The 15676-nt window shown below is 37.0% G+C and overlaps 1 protein-coding gene across 4 annotated transcripts in view; it reads right to left on the bottom strand.

Moving 5' to 3' along the window:
- Positions 1-15676, bottom strand: part of LOC127417271 (solute carrier family 66 member 2-like) — a 61475-nt gene that overhangs the window by 43830 nt on the left and 1969 nt on the right. Inside the window, exons 3-6 of one of the 4 annotated variants that reach the window (XM_051657167.1) lie at positions 15104-15138; positions 14860-14932; positions 11592-11833; positions 9807-9940 (exon numbers count right to left, since the gene is read on the bottom strand). In XM_051657167.1, coding sequence (XP_051513127.1) covers positions 9807-9940; positions 11592-11791 — 334 coding nt within the window. In that variant the 5' untranslated portion in view covers positions 11792-11833; positions 14860-14932; positions 15104-15138. Of the gene's footprint in view, positions 1-9806; positions 9941-11591; positions 11834-12025; positions 12416-14859; positions 14933-14979; positions 15077-15103; positions 15139-15676 lie in introns of those variants that run through there. The other 3 variants (XM_051657169.1, XM_051657168.1, XM_051657166.1) reach the window with 3 other exon arrangements.

Raw genomic sequence — 15676 nt, 5'->3', positions numbered from 1 at the left:
AACAACTCGCTGACTCATTGAACCAAGAACCATCTCTTTGGGACATATTCGGCTTGAAATTATTTAACTCACTCACTAAATGAGAAGAAGGACTTCTTTCAAACATGTCTGACTTAAAAGAAGCCAGAATCCGATAAGTGTGCTTATACGAAGAGCATTTAGAGTTAGTGCTAGGTAAATATTTAGATTTTCCAATTAATCGTGATCTTCATTTGAGCAATCTCTATATCGATTCTCAAAATCACAAGATCCTTCTTTTGCTCTATGACTATTTTCAGTGGCTACTTGAAAATATATTTGCATAGCATTCCCCATCTTAACACTGCGTCCTGCTGAACTGACTTACTCAAACATATAATTTGAACATAAAAAATGACATATATCTGTTAAATAAATACTGTGCCAATTAAACTGCATAGTTTGGGCCCTGTTGTTAATTTTCAAAATATATATTTTTATAATGTACCAAGATAAAAGGTTCCCTGTATAATTTACAACATAAGCTGAGTGAGAATTTATTTTTATGGATAAGCAAAATGGATATTATAACTGAAATATACCCAAATTAATCAGAATATAATCAAATTGAATCGAAATTGGGATCAACTCAAATGGGAAATCTGTATCGATACTGAGCACTATTTGGAGTTGGCAGAGATTTTGACTGATTACTTTTTTAAAGAAAAGGAGGGATGAGTTGAAATTAATTTTATTGGTTATCGACATTATGCCACAAATGCTGTCGATTGATCTCAAATAGTTTTGAACCCGGAATATTCCTTTAATAGACTTAACTGTATGATATCACCAAACAGAATTGTAAAAATAATTGTTTTCAAACAGATTTTCCAAAAACTCCCCCGTCTTTCATTGGTTGTTGGAACAGATAGCCCCACCCCAGACTCATGCCATTGGCTGAACTAATGTTGCTGTGTCGGGCTGGTCGGGATGCTCAAACAAACAGAGCAATGTTTTGATAGTGCCACAGGGTAACAGTGTTTACACTTTTTGGGAAATAAACCTAAAAATGGCTTCCTTTGTCTATGCATAGTAAGTTAGGAAAGGAGAAAATATTTTAACATCCCACAGATAACACACTTCACCTTTAAAGACTCATGTTCTAGCCAATATTCCAAAAAAAGTGAATCTGGTGAAATAAATCAGGATGTAGAGCCACAGGACTCTGCATTATTTAGTCTGACCATCTCTTATACTGTGACTCTCTCTGAATGAATGCATGCTGCAGTGCTTGTGTGTGCTCAGATTCCCCCTCCCCCACCAGCAGCTATTTAACCCCATTAGCCACAAAGAGAAACCCCTCTGCAGAATCACAGAGCCATGCACACTCTGTGACACTCTTTTTAGCAAATGCATTTCACCAGAGCTTGCCTTGCTTTCTATTCGTCATTCATATTTAATGTTGATGCTTTACTGTTGTCTTGTCACACCCTCTCACCACAAGGTCAAGAGGGTGAGGGGTCATTATGTACACTTTAACTTGATGCTTACACCCAGATGCACGAAGAAGGACATATCTTCATAGATGCTACAATAACATAGAAGAATAAAGATATGTCTGAACTAGACCAGATCTCTTTGATGTTAGAAGATTATGCCCTGTCGAAGAAGGAAGCTGGTCTTCTTAGAGCCTGAGATGGAGAGAAAGATGGAAGTTCAAGATGGTTAAATGCTGAGGTGATGGAGGTAGAGATGGTTTTGACATAGAAAGGGTCAGATCGGACTCTCTTAAAAGCATATTTCACCCCAAAATGAAAATCTGGTTATCATATACTCACTACAGATGTGACGGTATTACATTTTATATCACAATAATTGCTGAAGCATTTATCATGGTATACGGTATTATCATGGTATTGTATTGAATTAGAAAACGGGTTGAAAGATAAATAAACTTTATTGTTGTTCTAAATTAGAAGATTTAGTTACTTGTTTTGTACTTTTTAAATTAAAAGATTACTAAGACAGTAACTTTGCAAAGTTCAAACCATATAAGATTCAAAGAGACATGGTGGCTTTCAAAAGTATAGAGTCCAGTGCTTCTATATTTCATTTATCTAATTTATTATGGTTTATTTTCATTGCAAATAGTAACATTTTGAGGGAAAAGTTTAATTGAATTAGAAACATGAATTTTAGAGTTCCCTAGTAATTTGGTATGTCTTCCTATTACTGTAAGAGTTAGAGTGCTAGGAATGTTGATTTATTGATGGAAATGCTGCAGTGCATTCTGCATCCGAAACCAGGAAAATGCTGCCTCCGGAGGCTGTATACGGAGGTACGATGAAAATAATGTGCTTTTCAAACTGTTCGGAGACAAGTTTCCTTAAGAGTTCCATTCATTCAAAACAGCTGTCAGTTAACCCATTAACTGATTAGGCAGCAAGGTAGCAAGTCAGCTGTCTATGTTTTCAGATGCAGCTCAAGGTAAAAACGTTTGAAGTGTGCAATAAGTAAATGTTTTATTCACTATGCACTGTATGTACAATTGGTTTGATTCTGTATTTTTTGAGAAAATGCGATTGCTAACGTGGGCATGCCATCCATGGTTGCTGGACTACTGTGTGTACTGTTATTTCCTTCTTTGATATATTAACAATTTCTTCATGTGCAAATAAATTACAAAACTTTTATGACTAAACTGAAATCTGAAGAAACAGCTATCTACCATTTAAAATACAATATTATTTTTTTTTGGTAAATATAGTGCTAAATAAGAGTTTATTATTATTATTATTTCGAAATTTACTATATTATATTGTGTGATATATCGGCATCAGCATCGGACATTAAAAACCCCATTTTGGTCGAGCACTACTTTACATAACCAAAACTTTGCTAGTAGACAAACAAAAGTTGTCTTGTGGTCATGTACTTCGGTGTAGCAGAGAGCAGTGGGCGCCTTTTATCTCCCACCTGATGAAATAGGTGTAATGTCCACAGTCATTTGATGGATGGTACAGACTTGCTTTTAATGGGTCTTGAGAGAGAGAAAGAGAGAGATAAGAAAGAAAATGAGAAAGAGAGGCTCAGAGAACGAGAGTGAGGAAATGAGAAGGAGAAAGAGAGAAAAGTAGACAAGCAGAAACAGAGTCCGAGAGAGTGCAATCAAAGGAATGAATCTAAGGTCACTTGAGGAAGCACAATGAGGAAGTGAAGAATTGTGGGAATCCATTACTAGAAATATGTGCCAGCACTAACTGTAAGGCAGAAATCATCGCCGGATGTAAGTAGGCACTTCCATGAGCTCTAACTGTATCTGATAACAATGTCATTTTTAATGAGCCAGCCAGGGAATGAGGTCCAGAAAGCAGAGCAAAACACGGATGGCCAGGGCAAAACAAAACTCTGATGAAACCTCCAACTAGTTTTAGAGCATCCAAAACCCATAACTATGTTGAAGCAAGAAAAGATGTGATTCTGATGACCTGGGTCTAAGTGAATTCTCATTAATAATAAAAATGAAGCAGGCAAGATGAATAGAGGTCCCTGGGAGAAAGCGGTGGCTAACCAGAACTCTCATCTATCATCCATCTGGATTCTGTCACTGAGGTGTCACATCAATGGTGAGAAAGAGAGAGAAGGAGAGAGATTAAAAGCCATTGCACATTTTGTATATGTTGTACAATCCATTCAATGTTCTTCTGTAACATCATTGTTGTATATTGTATAGCCTAGTATAGTATATTCCCACAGTCATCGAAAACCTGGAAATATCAGGGAATTTTAAATTGTGTTTTCAGGCCTGAAGAGGTCTTTTATTATCTGCCAAAATAAAAGCTCAATTTAATGTCTTCTAAACACATGCAATAGCTTTGTGTAAGAGACTGTAAAAAGTAAATGTATTAAATTCCAATGATGATACCAATGATGCCACATGGCAGTGGTTGTCATGTGTGCAGTGTGTAGTAATTGTATCTTGCCAAATCTGAGTATGCTTAAGGTCAAATGAGATATGACAGCTATGATGGTGTGGAAGATTATCAATGAATAATTACTTAAATTGTGGTCGGTTTCTCTCACACAGCTTTTGTATATCTTCAGAAGAACAGCAAATAATTGCTATGCACTTAATTTATGATACTTTCATTGTACTTTTTTGTCATGTTTTGGAGCTTAACAGTGTCTATCCCCATTCACTTTCATTGTATTCAAGAGCACCTTTGAGATTTTGCTAAACTTTTTTAGTGTTCCACTTAAGCAAGAAAGTCATATGGGTTGGTTGGGTAAAGGATACAGAATTGTACTTTTTGGGTGAACTATTCCTAAAAGGGGATAATAACAACACAGAGAGAAAGAGAGAAAATCAGAGAAAGTATTTTTTTTTTTTTTTAAAGAGCAAAAGGATCAAAGAAGGAGCCAAAGGAATAATACAGATCAGGTTGGGAAAGAACGGTAAATGGAAAGCTGAAAAGAAAAAGACTATAGGAGACAGAAAGAAAGAGACTCTAGAGCAATCTTGACAGTCAGGAGAGCTAAGAAATTATGACCCAAAGGCACTGTTTCAAGCTCTGTCCCCTCACATTGAGTTTTCACCTTGTTATGTGCCATTGACTGCTCTGTCAGAGCTCTGTAAGGATACAGTGATTGGAGGATGGGGGAGGGCACTTGTCTGTCAGAATCCACTGCTGATTCAGAGAGAGAGGCCCCCGCTGAGACCGGACTTGAGAACAGAGGGTCAAAAATGAAATTATGAATTTATAAAAGCAGTTCACAAATAACCAGCAGACGCAGCCAATGTCGTACGCAAAAGAACTAAAGAGCTTTCCCAAGCTAATGGTTGAACCAGAGACTATTTAGCAGAGATGGGCCACTTTTATTAAAATGAATGGGAGAAACTGGAATGCCCAATGGTCAATGGATGTAGAAAGGAAGTCCCGCCTTACAGGTAAAAAAGCCAATCACCTTTTAGATACAGACATCGCCTGTCAATCAACTCGAGAACGTGCATGGGCATTAGCTATACAAGCCGGGAAAATTTAGTTTTTAGTGTAATCTGCGCAAAAAAGAAGCACAATTAATGATCCCAGTGTTGTCAGATTTTACAGCTGATTTGAAATATGTTCTTTGATCATAATCTTGACCAACCGTTTTGGAGATTTTGGTCTTTCTCCATTCAAGTAGATAGGAGCTGCACTTGTATGCCATTTGTTTACATAGAAAATAGCTGACTAGCCTGCCAAAGAGTGTTCCAAAGATGGCCGCCTAGTGGACTGACTTGCTAAAATGACTTTGGTTGAACTGTATGATTCCACACCAGACTCATTATAAAGTGTAATGTATATGTGCCGACAAACTAAACTAAAAGTGAACAATGTCTGTTGTCTACGGCTCATGCATGCTTATTGCTCAAGTGGATGATTGTGAGGGTGTTGCTAGGTGGATGCTAGGGTATTCTGGGTGGTTGCACTGTGGTTTCTTTCCCACCTAAGTCAAAAGAGACCATCCTGTCAAGTCTCTATGATAATTTGGTCCCTAAATGTGGCTTGGGCCCCTCCTTCAAGTCTAAGGGATTCTTTTTTTTTTTTTAAGTCAGTTCACTTGGAAAAGTAATAGCACACATTTCTTTAACATAAGAAATTAAATTGAGGCGTCATTCCACCCCAGTATGTCCCTAGCACAAGCTATGAGTGAATTACAAGCTGAAGTTTAATATGGAATATTACAATTTCAAACTTTAAGTATGAGCAGTAGTAATAGTGATGCCTTAGCAAACACCACTAGTATAAGGTTTGGAAATGTGAGCCATTTTATTCCTGCTGTCCGATGTCACACACATTTCATATAATCTGACATTTACACAACATATACAAAGGAACATACTGCATATTTTCATGTGATGTTCCTTTAGTAATTCATGTTAGCCTCTTTACAGCAGAAGTGTTGGGTTTTATATTTCAAAATTATTTCACATATTTCTTAACACTGTGAGAGCTACTCACCAGTCAATGTGCATTCCTGTACACATTCCCCAATAGGTACAGGCACAAATGAGAGTGCACACACATAGGCCATGTACACAATGCAGCTAAATACAGTTGTCAGTTCACCTTTTATTGCTTAATCCTGTTCTGTACACACACAAATCGGTCATTTACAGGAGTGACAACCGCATTCTACAACCGAATTATCTCCCTAAAAAATCAGGCAGTGACAACCGCATTTTCATAAATTCCATGTAGCGTGTATGGAACCGAACGGAATGACTTGTGGTTAATGACGTGATTAATAGTCCATGTCAAATGTGTCTGTTTTCTCCTGGTGTAAATCACACAAACAGAGGTATATATATATCTTAATTCATTCAAACATTTCAGTCCGTCTCTCTCCACTGGAATTTTTCTCACCAGCCCTGTGGTCTCGGGGTAAACTGTACATTGCAGTCCAGAGAAAAAATGCATGCTGTCTAACAAATAAACAAAAAACAGAAATTCTGTCAACAGCAGCAAACTAAACATATGATGATAATATGTCTCTGGTGGATAATCTCTTTGCTCAGAAACAGCGAACACAAAACAGATTAAACTGGTGGCATTTACTGCATGTTTCTTGTTCACACACATGGACTGGATTCACTTCCCCATTTAAATGCAGTTGTCACTTTGTAGAGTGTGCAGTACATGGCCACACATGCTTGTTTTACTATCATGGTAAGATTTTGCATTGAGTTCTATAGTTTTTATACTGTGTTAGTGATATTTTCTATCCCCTAACCCTACTCCTACACCTATTCCCCTTGTAAACCTTTATGTCTTTGTAGATTTTCATTAAGGTATTTTTAACTTTGTCTATTAAGCCATTTTCCTTGTGGGGACTGTTTGCTAGCTGGACTCGAAAGACTTCTGAGATCTGATCACCATTTACTTGTATTGTATGGACCTACAGAGCTGAAATATTCTTTAAAACATCTTCATTTGTGTTCTGCAGATACTTTATTGTCTTTGTTTTGAACGGTGTATCTATTGTTTTATCATTTAAACATAACAATCTTTTTGTGAAATGTTTTGCTTAAAAGGTGTGCATGTCCTATCTTTTTTTAAATAAATGCCACTTGGTTTGTTATTTAATGCAATTACATTTATACATTTTAAGTGTGACTGTACAGTACATTCAAACACAAGTCATGTACCAAAGGTGTCCACAAGAGGGCTCTGCTGTTCTACTTTCAATGCCACATTCCCTCAATTTCATTTCCCTCTTAAATCTCTAAATCTCAGGAATTCAGCTTTAACCTTGAAGCAGGTAAATAAGTAAATAGGTAAATAATACTTTAATTTAAATAAAAATAAATAAATAAATAAATAAGGACATAACTGGAGGTAAAATGAAGCTCTGTCAAAATAATAGTAACAAAAATGTTATTTATTCAAATGTAAAGAGGTGGCACTGTTTTGGTTTCTCCTTCTTAATTCTATGATCTCCTAAAGGTCATAACACCTCTCTCAAGATCTTTGAATTTATACTAAACAAGCATAACCTTTTTTTTTTTTTAAAGAACATTTAAAGGGATAGTTCAGCCAAAAATGAAACTTCTGTCATTTTTTACTCACCCTCATGTCATTCCACTCCTGTATGATACACTTTCTGTTGTGGAACACATTTTAAAAAAATATCCTGGCTAGAAGCCAATAAAAGTGAATGGGGACTGGGGTTGTCAAGCTCCAAAAGCTTCCCCTCTGCTGTAGCTTTCAAATATGGGGCCATTAATGTCAATAGTGTTTTGTCACGAGACACTTGAGAACCAGTTGCATTTGCGATCAAATAGCACTGGCATGTCATTTTGTAGTCCATTTAAATATTGTATGCCAATTCAGAGTTTTAGTGGATGGAAAGATTATCAGTGAATAACAACTTGCATTTCTGTCTATTCCTCAGACAAAGCTATTTTATGACTTCAGAAGACATGGAATATTGTGTTTGAGTCATTTAGACGATTTTGTAACACTTTTATGATACTTTAATGTAATTTTGGGGCTTGACACACCTAGTCTCCATTCACTTTCATTATATGGAAAAGAGCAGACAGTACATTCTTCAACATGTGTTCCACTGAAGAATTTTAACTAAATAAGAGTTAGCAAATGATGACAGAAACTAATACTTTAAGAATTATTTGAATGTGTTCATATGCACTGTGAGGTTATACAGGGACAGGTGTACACTAGGTTGTACATTGCCAGTGGGATAGTCATTAAAGGGGGTCTCAAATGGCTTCGCATTTTCAGAGGGAGAACCCAATGTCCAGACTATTCTGGGTCCAGCACACCCTCCCTTCTGTTCCTGAGGTAACCGGACACCTCAACTACTATTCAGGCAATCCCAATGACGCACACAGCTGGAAGCTTCTCTGGAAGGTGATGTTCCTCACACTGTTCTCAAGACAGACCTGCTGGTTTGGTCATGACATTTAATATTGTGTTTTGTAGAGGAAAGGCCTGCTAAGAACAAATTAGGACCACTGTTTGACTGTACTTATAAATATAAATAAGTACATAAAGAGACCGATTGAGAGGGCCTAAAAAGGTGTGTACGACACTATTGATACTTAGGACAACACTTTACAATGCTGTAATTTTATAACAAAGTGAGTGAAAGAGCTACAGCCTCGAGTTTAATCAATCAACATGACAGATAAATTAGGACTCTATCTGATATCACATTAATTTTTTCATTACAGCATAGCAAAATTTTATCATCCAAGCTCTCTCCCAGACAGTAATCTCAGAAAATCAATGACTTATATTGAGTCCCCAGTTGCACACCCAGAAAAAGTCAATCAACCATTGCCTAAATTTTTCATAAATCAATGCTGTGGAAGAGCGAAAGGAAATTATGCACAGTTTGCACCCTGGCCCATATATCGATATTCTACTGACACTTGGCATTTAACTTCTTCATTATAAATGAATGTGGTACTAGTCTGGCACCGCAGGCAATGAGCAACATTCATGCTGTTTTAATCTGATCTACATGACAGTAGAGACAGGGATAATATCTGTTAGAAATGTTCTTGTATGCTGAAGTTTATACTATTCGCATGACATCAGACTTTAATACAGCATATGAGTGCTGCTAGAAGGAGTGTTGCAATCAGTATATCTGGCACTTATTTAAATTTCTACATTCATTCCATTGATTATTGTTACTTTTTAGCAATCCATGCTGTATGCACGAGCTGAAAATGAGTATCATACAGTATATGACCCAGTATAAAATAATGACTTTCCTAGTGGCGCCCTCTTTTGGGAAAAAACAAACAAAACAGAATGCTGAAAATTAAGTGAATTAAGACATGAGTTGTGTAGTCTCGCAAAGCCAGAATTTTGAATATCAGCATAAAGTTTGGTCCACTTTGCAGCTATTCTGGTCAAGAACCAGTCACGTTGACAGGAAGACAACGCCTGACTGATATGTAAGGTGACCAACCCCAGTTAGTTATGTTTTAACATGTCATTTTTGGGGGTGAATAATTGATACATTTTATGCTGCATGCAAAAGGTAAATTCAGTGATTAAGCTAGCTCTTCCTCAGATATGCTCATTATTACAGCTTGGTGCCTAGTTGTTAACACTACTTGTTTCTGAATGAACTGGTACCTGTACACCCTGACTGCTGGCCAATTTTCAGGCAACATTTATAATTTTTGTGCAATATGCATCAGAAAATCCATAAACGGACTATGCCATCTGAGTCTAGAAGTTGAATGATCTGACATCTGCTGTCTGTTATGGTATCATAAACAGTGGTGTGCAAGTAATTGCTGTATAGAGAGTTTTTAGACTGATTACCTGTGACATGGTGCTGTTTGGTACTGACTCGGTTGGTGGTCTGGATGGAACAGCACAAGTGCATCATAGCCAACATGGTAAGTATCATCACCACACTCTGCAGCAGCAAAGGCAGCTCGAACTGCTTACCTATCCTGTAGGACAACAATGCAATAAATCCAAAAAGCTGAAGTATGTAACTTTTCCGGTGTTAAAAATACTTTCTCCTATATCAGCTTAATATGCAGAGACAACTACAAGTAAGCCATTAGTGGGTTATGTTTCTCAGAAACTGTAAACACTGTTTATGTGGTGCGATAAAAATTCCTCTGTTTTTTATTTATTTTTTTCAAACAACCCGACCTAACTTTGACTCAACCAATGGCATGAGTTTGGGCCTGGACTATCCACTTGTTCGATCAACAGCAGACAAGGGGCATTGTCACAAATCTGTTTGAAAACAATGTTTAGTTCTGTTCAGTGGCACTAGTGGTGTAAAAATGTCACTCTTTAATTTAAAGGAAAATACTGCTCAGAGGTGAGCCTGGTTTCCCCCAATGTTATTTTTCTCCATAAACTAACATCTTATGGAGTTTTGTGTTCTTTGCCACAGTCGCCTTTGGATTGCTCACTGGGGGCCTCAGGGAAATACATTTTTATGGCATAATCTACAATCATGTTATTCATTTAGAGTGCACAATGATGCACAGCTTCATTTTCTGTTAAAGAATGATTTTCTGTAAAGCTGCTTTGAAATGATAAGCGCTATACAAATAAAAATGTCAACAACAAAAACAACAAAAAACTCAATATTTTGATAGTGCCACAAAGCCACCGTGTTTACACTTTTTGGGGGAAATAAACATACAAAGATTACTTATATTTGTCCCTGTATGTTAAAGCAATATTTCACCCAAAAGTGAAAATTCTCTCATCATTTACTGCCCACACAAATGAACATTTTTAGAAGAATATTTCAGCTCTGTTGGTCCTCACAATGCAAGTGAATGTGGCCAGAACTCTGAAGGTCCAAATTTCACATAAAGGCAGCATAAAAGTAATCCATACAACTCCAGTGGTTAAATCAATGTCTTCTGAAGTGATCCAATTGGTTTTGGGTGAGAATAAAACAAAATATAACTCCTTTTCACTATACATCTTGCCATTGCAGTCTCTAGGCACAATCATGGTTTCAAGCTCGATAACACTTCCTAGTGCTTGACCCATGTGCAGAACACTAGATGGTGCTATAGGAAGTGTAATTGAGCTTGAAACCATGATTGTGCCTAGAGACTGCAATGGCAAGATGTACAGTGAAAAGGAGTTATATTTTGGTTTGTTTTCACCCAAAACCGATTGGATCAATTCAGAAGACATTGATTTAACTTTGATTGAACATTGATTGTATGGACCTACAGAGCTGAGATATTCTTCTAAAAATCTTCACTTGTGTTCTGCAGAAGAAAGAAAGTCATACACATCTGGGATGGCATGAGGGTGAGTAAATGATGAGATAATTTTTATTTTTGGGTGAAGTATCCCTTCATCCCTTAAGACAGGAGATTTTACCATTGGAAAAAAAATACACATTTCACTTGAACAAGTACACTAAATTACATAAAAATTATTTTGAAGAGAAGAAATGCTATACTCCAAACAAAGAGGAAAAAACCCACCTACACACATGGGCCTTTTTTTTTTTTTGTTTGTTTTTTACTGTTATTTCACATTGATTTTCACATTGGCCCCTAAGCAATCAATCAGCTTTATATACTACTGCAGTAGCATTGAGTCTCCTCCACTCACCAGAAGAAAATGCGCAGAATGTTGGCAATGAGCAGCACCAGGCAGACTCTTGTGGAGAAGCCCTCTAAGTTATTGGTCCTCTGGATCTCTTGGTACTGGGGGACGTAGGGCATGGCACCCCCAAACACCAGCACACTAGAGGCCAGCCAGGAGAGCAGAGTCCACGAGCTTTCCATGTCCTCCTCTGATCCCTGGTCCATCACTTATTCCTTAAGGAAACACTGTCTCTATACTTCCATCCTCTGCAGAGAAATCACACTCCAGTTCAGCACATTCAACATGTTATCACATATCCAGTGGTCACAGAATTTTAAGAATATAATGTTGACAAGATTAACTTGGCTGTCTTCTAGCTAAAAGAAGCACAAACAAATAAAAGAGCCATATATTGGTGCAATATGCCTTTACAGCATCAATAAAAGAAACAGTGCCACCTTATGCAACCTTAAGGGTCCCACTAGTGCATCATTGCCTAGAATAAACACACTGTAAATTATTCATTTGATTCTTTTCGGGCATGAAATCTCAAGAGGTACCGTTTCCACAATAGCCAGCAACAGTTCTCTAAAAAGTTGCCACTCCTTCCAACACTATCTAAGTTAAACGGGACGTTTGTGCTTATGGGACTGTGCCTCAAAAGATAAGGCTCCTTGTTCCTTTGTCTCTAAACAAACAGACGTCTTCTCATAATGCTGCTGGGCTGAGTCATGCTTTCCCTAGTGGTGAAAAGTTTCAAAAGAATTATGAGCTTACATCACAACACTGGTGTTTCATTTCTTTCTTCTTCTTCTTTTTTTATTAGGGGGCATGGGCCCTCTGGAATAAATATTCAGGGGCTACTTTTCAACATTTACATTCATGCATTTGGCAGACGCTTATCCAAAATGACTTACAGTGCATATACACACACAACATTGGTGATAGTTGTGCCATGCTGTACCAGTTTACCAGTCTAACATTTTGTTTTACAAACACATCATGTTACCAACACATTCATCAACACTTAAGACACTAAATACATTGATTTGGTAGCTGGATAGGCCTAGAATAGTATATTATGAAATATACCAAATGTTAGGAAACAAATAAAAAAAAAGCGGCATGCACTACGGTGGCTTCACATTTTAAATATCTGCATCATATTTGTCATTTTCTGTGGCATTATTACCCAGATCACCATGATTCTGAATTAGCACAGCATCCTTCCCCATTCCATCCCAACTCACTTACACATTCGGTGTACATTTAACACATACGTTTGTCTCGGGTGTGAGCATTCTTTACAGGATGTAGGAAATGCTTTGTGAAGCAGGAATGTATGATGGGCATGTGATTTACACTGGTAAACCAAAGACTCAAACCTTGCAGGAAGCAAAATCTTAAACAGAGAGTTGCTTTATCACCATTGTGCCATTAGCAAGGCCGTTAAGTTGCTTTGGTTTCACATTGGATAGGAAAGCATCTGCTAAATGACGAATAGGCTAAATAACTTTCTGACAGAGTGAGCTATTCTTGATGAACATCCAGAGTAAGCAAAAAATTGAATAAGATTACTTAAAAATAATAAAGTATAGATATAGATGTCTTTTTATTGAATATTGATGGAGCAACATAAATTGTGAGAAAAGAAATAATAACAGAAGGTTGTTTTAATTAAAATTTCAGTTTTTACATAAAAAAAAAATTGGCGAGGGAGCCCACTTGGGGTAAAAGGTCACACACTTAGGTTAAAAGTCCAACGGGGGGTTAAAGTGATATAGTGTAGATATACGGGCAATAGTTATAGTGTAAAATTTGTCACCTTTGAACATTCTTCATAATAAATCTGTTCATACCACTTATGTTTTATGGGAGCCTTTAGCCCCTGCAACTGTAGAGCTTTTTATCCCGATTACTATCCTTTCACATATTGGAATGTTATTGAAAAACTTTTGATTGAGTCACCTTGAACAAAATCAGTCCCGGTTCTACAGGGGTGCTTGAGGGTGCTAAGCACCCTCAAACGAAACTTAGAGCACCCTCAATTGCAGACCAGGGCAAACTACTGCCCGCAGGTCGATTTATCATGAATGTTTTTTTTTTTTTTTATTAGATCTTGTATTTATCTGGCTTTTGGATCTATCAGGCATCCACAAGTTTTTAATATGCTCAGGGTTGCCAGATAATATATGCAACACCCCAATCAGAGATTTATACATGTACAAATAGGAAATATTTCGCCTTATGTCATCCTTAATTTATGCAATCTGGCAACTATACATGCGAGTGCATGCGCTTTCTCTCCACAAAAAACAAACAAACAACAACTTAGCGCTCAATATTGCAAGGAGGGGACAAGCGAGTAAAACCAAGTGAGAGAGGAAAATATTTATTCTTTGTGTTATTTGTCAAATGCTTAAGTCCCTCACACCTGTGTGTGAATGTTACTCTGGCAGTAATCATTTATCAGTGTCATGTGTCAGCCTGTTTTATTCAGTGGTGTGCTGAATGGGGTGCCAAACATTGACAAGACCCACATCATGACCCATAGGCTTGTAAACAGGTAAAACGGGTCCACAATGCGGCCAACATTAAAATAAGCTTTTAGAATCTCTTTCCCGAATATTTTATTTTACTTTTCAACCAGACTCCTGATGTAGAGTGTTAAATTGAATACTAAATTACCATTGCATTGAAGTATGGTAAAATAATCAATTAATAATTTTATTCAGCCATTATTCATTTTTAATAACACATGATAGAAAATTAGCAGCAAAACTTCAAGCAATCACAGAATGGTCCCATCAGTCTGTGTACACTTCAGAAAAGTGTGCATCATTCACTGAGTGCATGTCTGGGCTTAAAAGATACAACTATGCAGAAATTTGTATCTTCTCTGTTCCATGTTCTACTTAAGGGCTAATGTGGCCCCTGTACCAAAATAATTAAATCCCTGCTCAAATGAATATGTAAGACTAATACTGTAAATTGGCAAGCAGATTTTCTTGAATACCAGCAAACACACAAAAATCCTTGCATTTTGTGAATGCACAAAATGCTGCATCAATACTTATAAACGTGTATGATTTTGCAAATCAGTATGTCCTAATCTGCAGGCACAGAATTTTGCTGTCATTTTCAGTGTCAGATCATGGGGGAAAAAACCCAGAAGCAATAAATGATTTGCACATAAAAAGATAAAAAAATAAAAAAACTTTTCTTTACATTGTTTAAGTAGCATTTAAACATGATTGAATCTATTAAAAAATGTGTAATTATGATACATCACTTTATACAGAGCACCCCCACTATTTTCAGATGCACCCTCAGTGATTTTGATCTGGAACCGGGCCTGAACAAAACTGAAAACAACAAATACATATTTTGTAATTTAAAAGTATTAAATTACCTAAAAATTAATCTTTTTAGACATTGCATGCAGCAATCTCATGGATCAGGAAAATTTAAAGTATAGGAAAGTGCTGTGGTAGTTTTTGTTGCTGGGAGAAAATCAAATCAAATGTGCCTTTTACCCCATGGGAACCTTTAGCACAGTTGTACCCTAAAACTAAAAAAAAAAAAGAGAAGAGTTAAAGATAGATCACAATAATGTAGGCTATATCAAGTCAAGTCATTTTTATTTGTATAGCGTTTTTCACAACACACATATCTGAGCAACTGGCAGCAAGTTTAAGCTGCAAGATTTTAAAAAGCAGATTTTGTGGGCTTAGGTGATCAAATCAGTAAGGAATGTTTCCTAATCCCCATGACAGAGGTATATTTTCTGAGAAAAGCCACTGTACACTAATAGGGATGTTGCATAACTTGGGGGGGGGGGACACAGACTATCCGTATCTATAAATGCAAGATCCAAGGGGTATTTTACACAGGGCAAATTTTATTTTTTTTTATTTTTTTGCGTTCCGTCTCTGCTATTGTGTCGTGTCTAATTATTTTTTCAGCTCCATGAGCTTTGTATGGAACGCCAGGCAGTTCAAATATACGCGAATTTCAACCTGGCCTGGCGTTCCATATCTCGAGACGTTCCTTACTTGTCACTGCGTCTAAAAACGCGGGGCTTTTGTGCGAGACGCTACTAAAAGCAG

Source organism: Myxocyprinus asiaticus, chromosome 26 (assembly GCF_019703515.2).
Source record: "Myxocyprinus asiaticus isolate MX2 ecotype Aquarium Trade chromosome 26, UBuf_Myxa_2, whole genome shotgun sequence".
Lineage (NCBI taxonomy): Eukaryota > Metazoa > Chordata > Actinopteri > Cypriniformes > Catostomidae > Myxocyprinus > Myxocyprinus asiaticus.
Note: the sequence above shows the minus strand (reverse complement) of the source record. Positions and strands in the feature narration are given on the sequence as shown.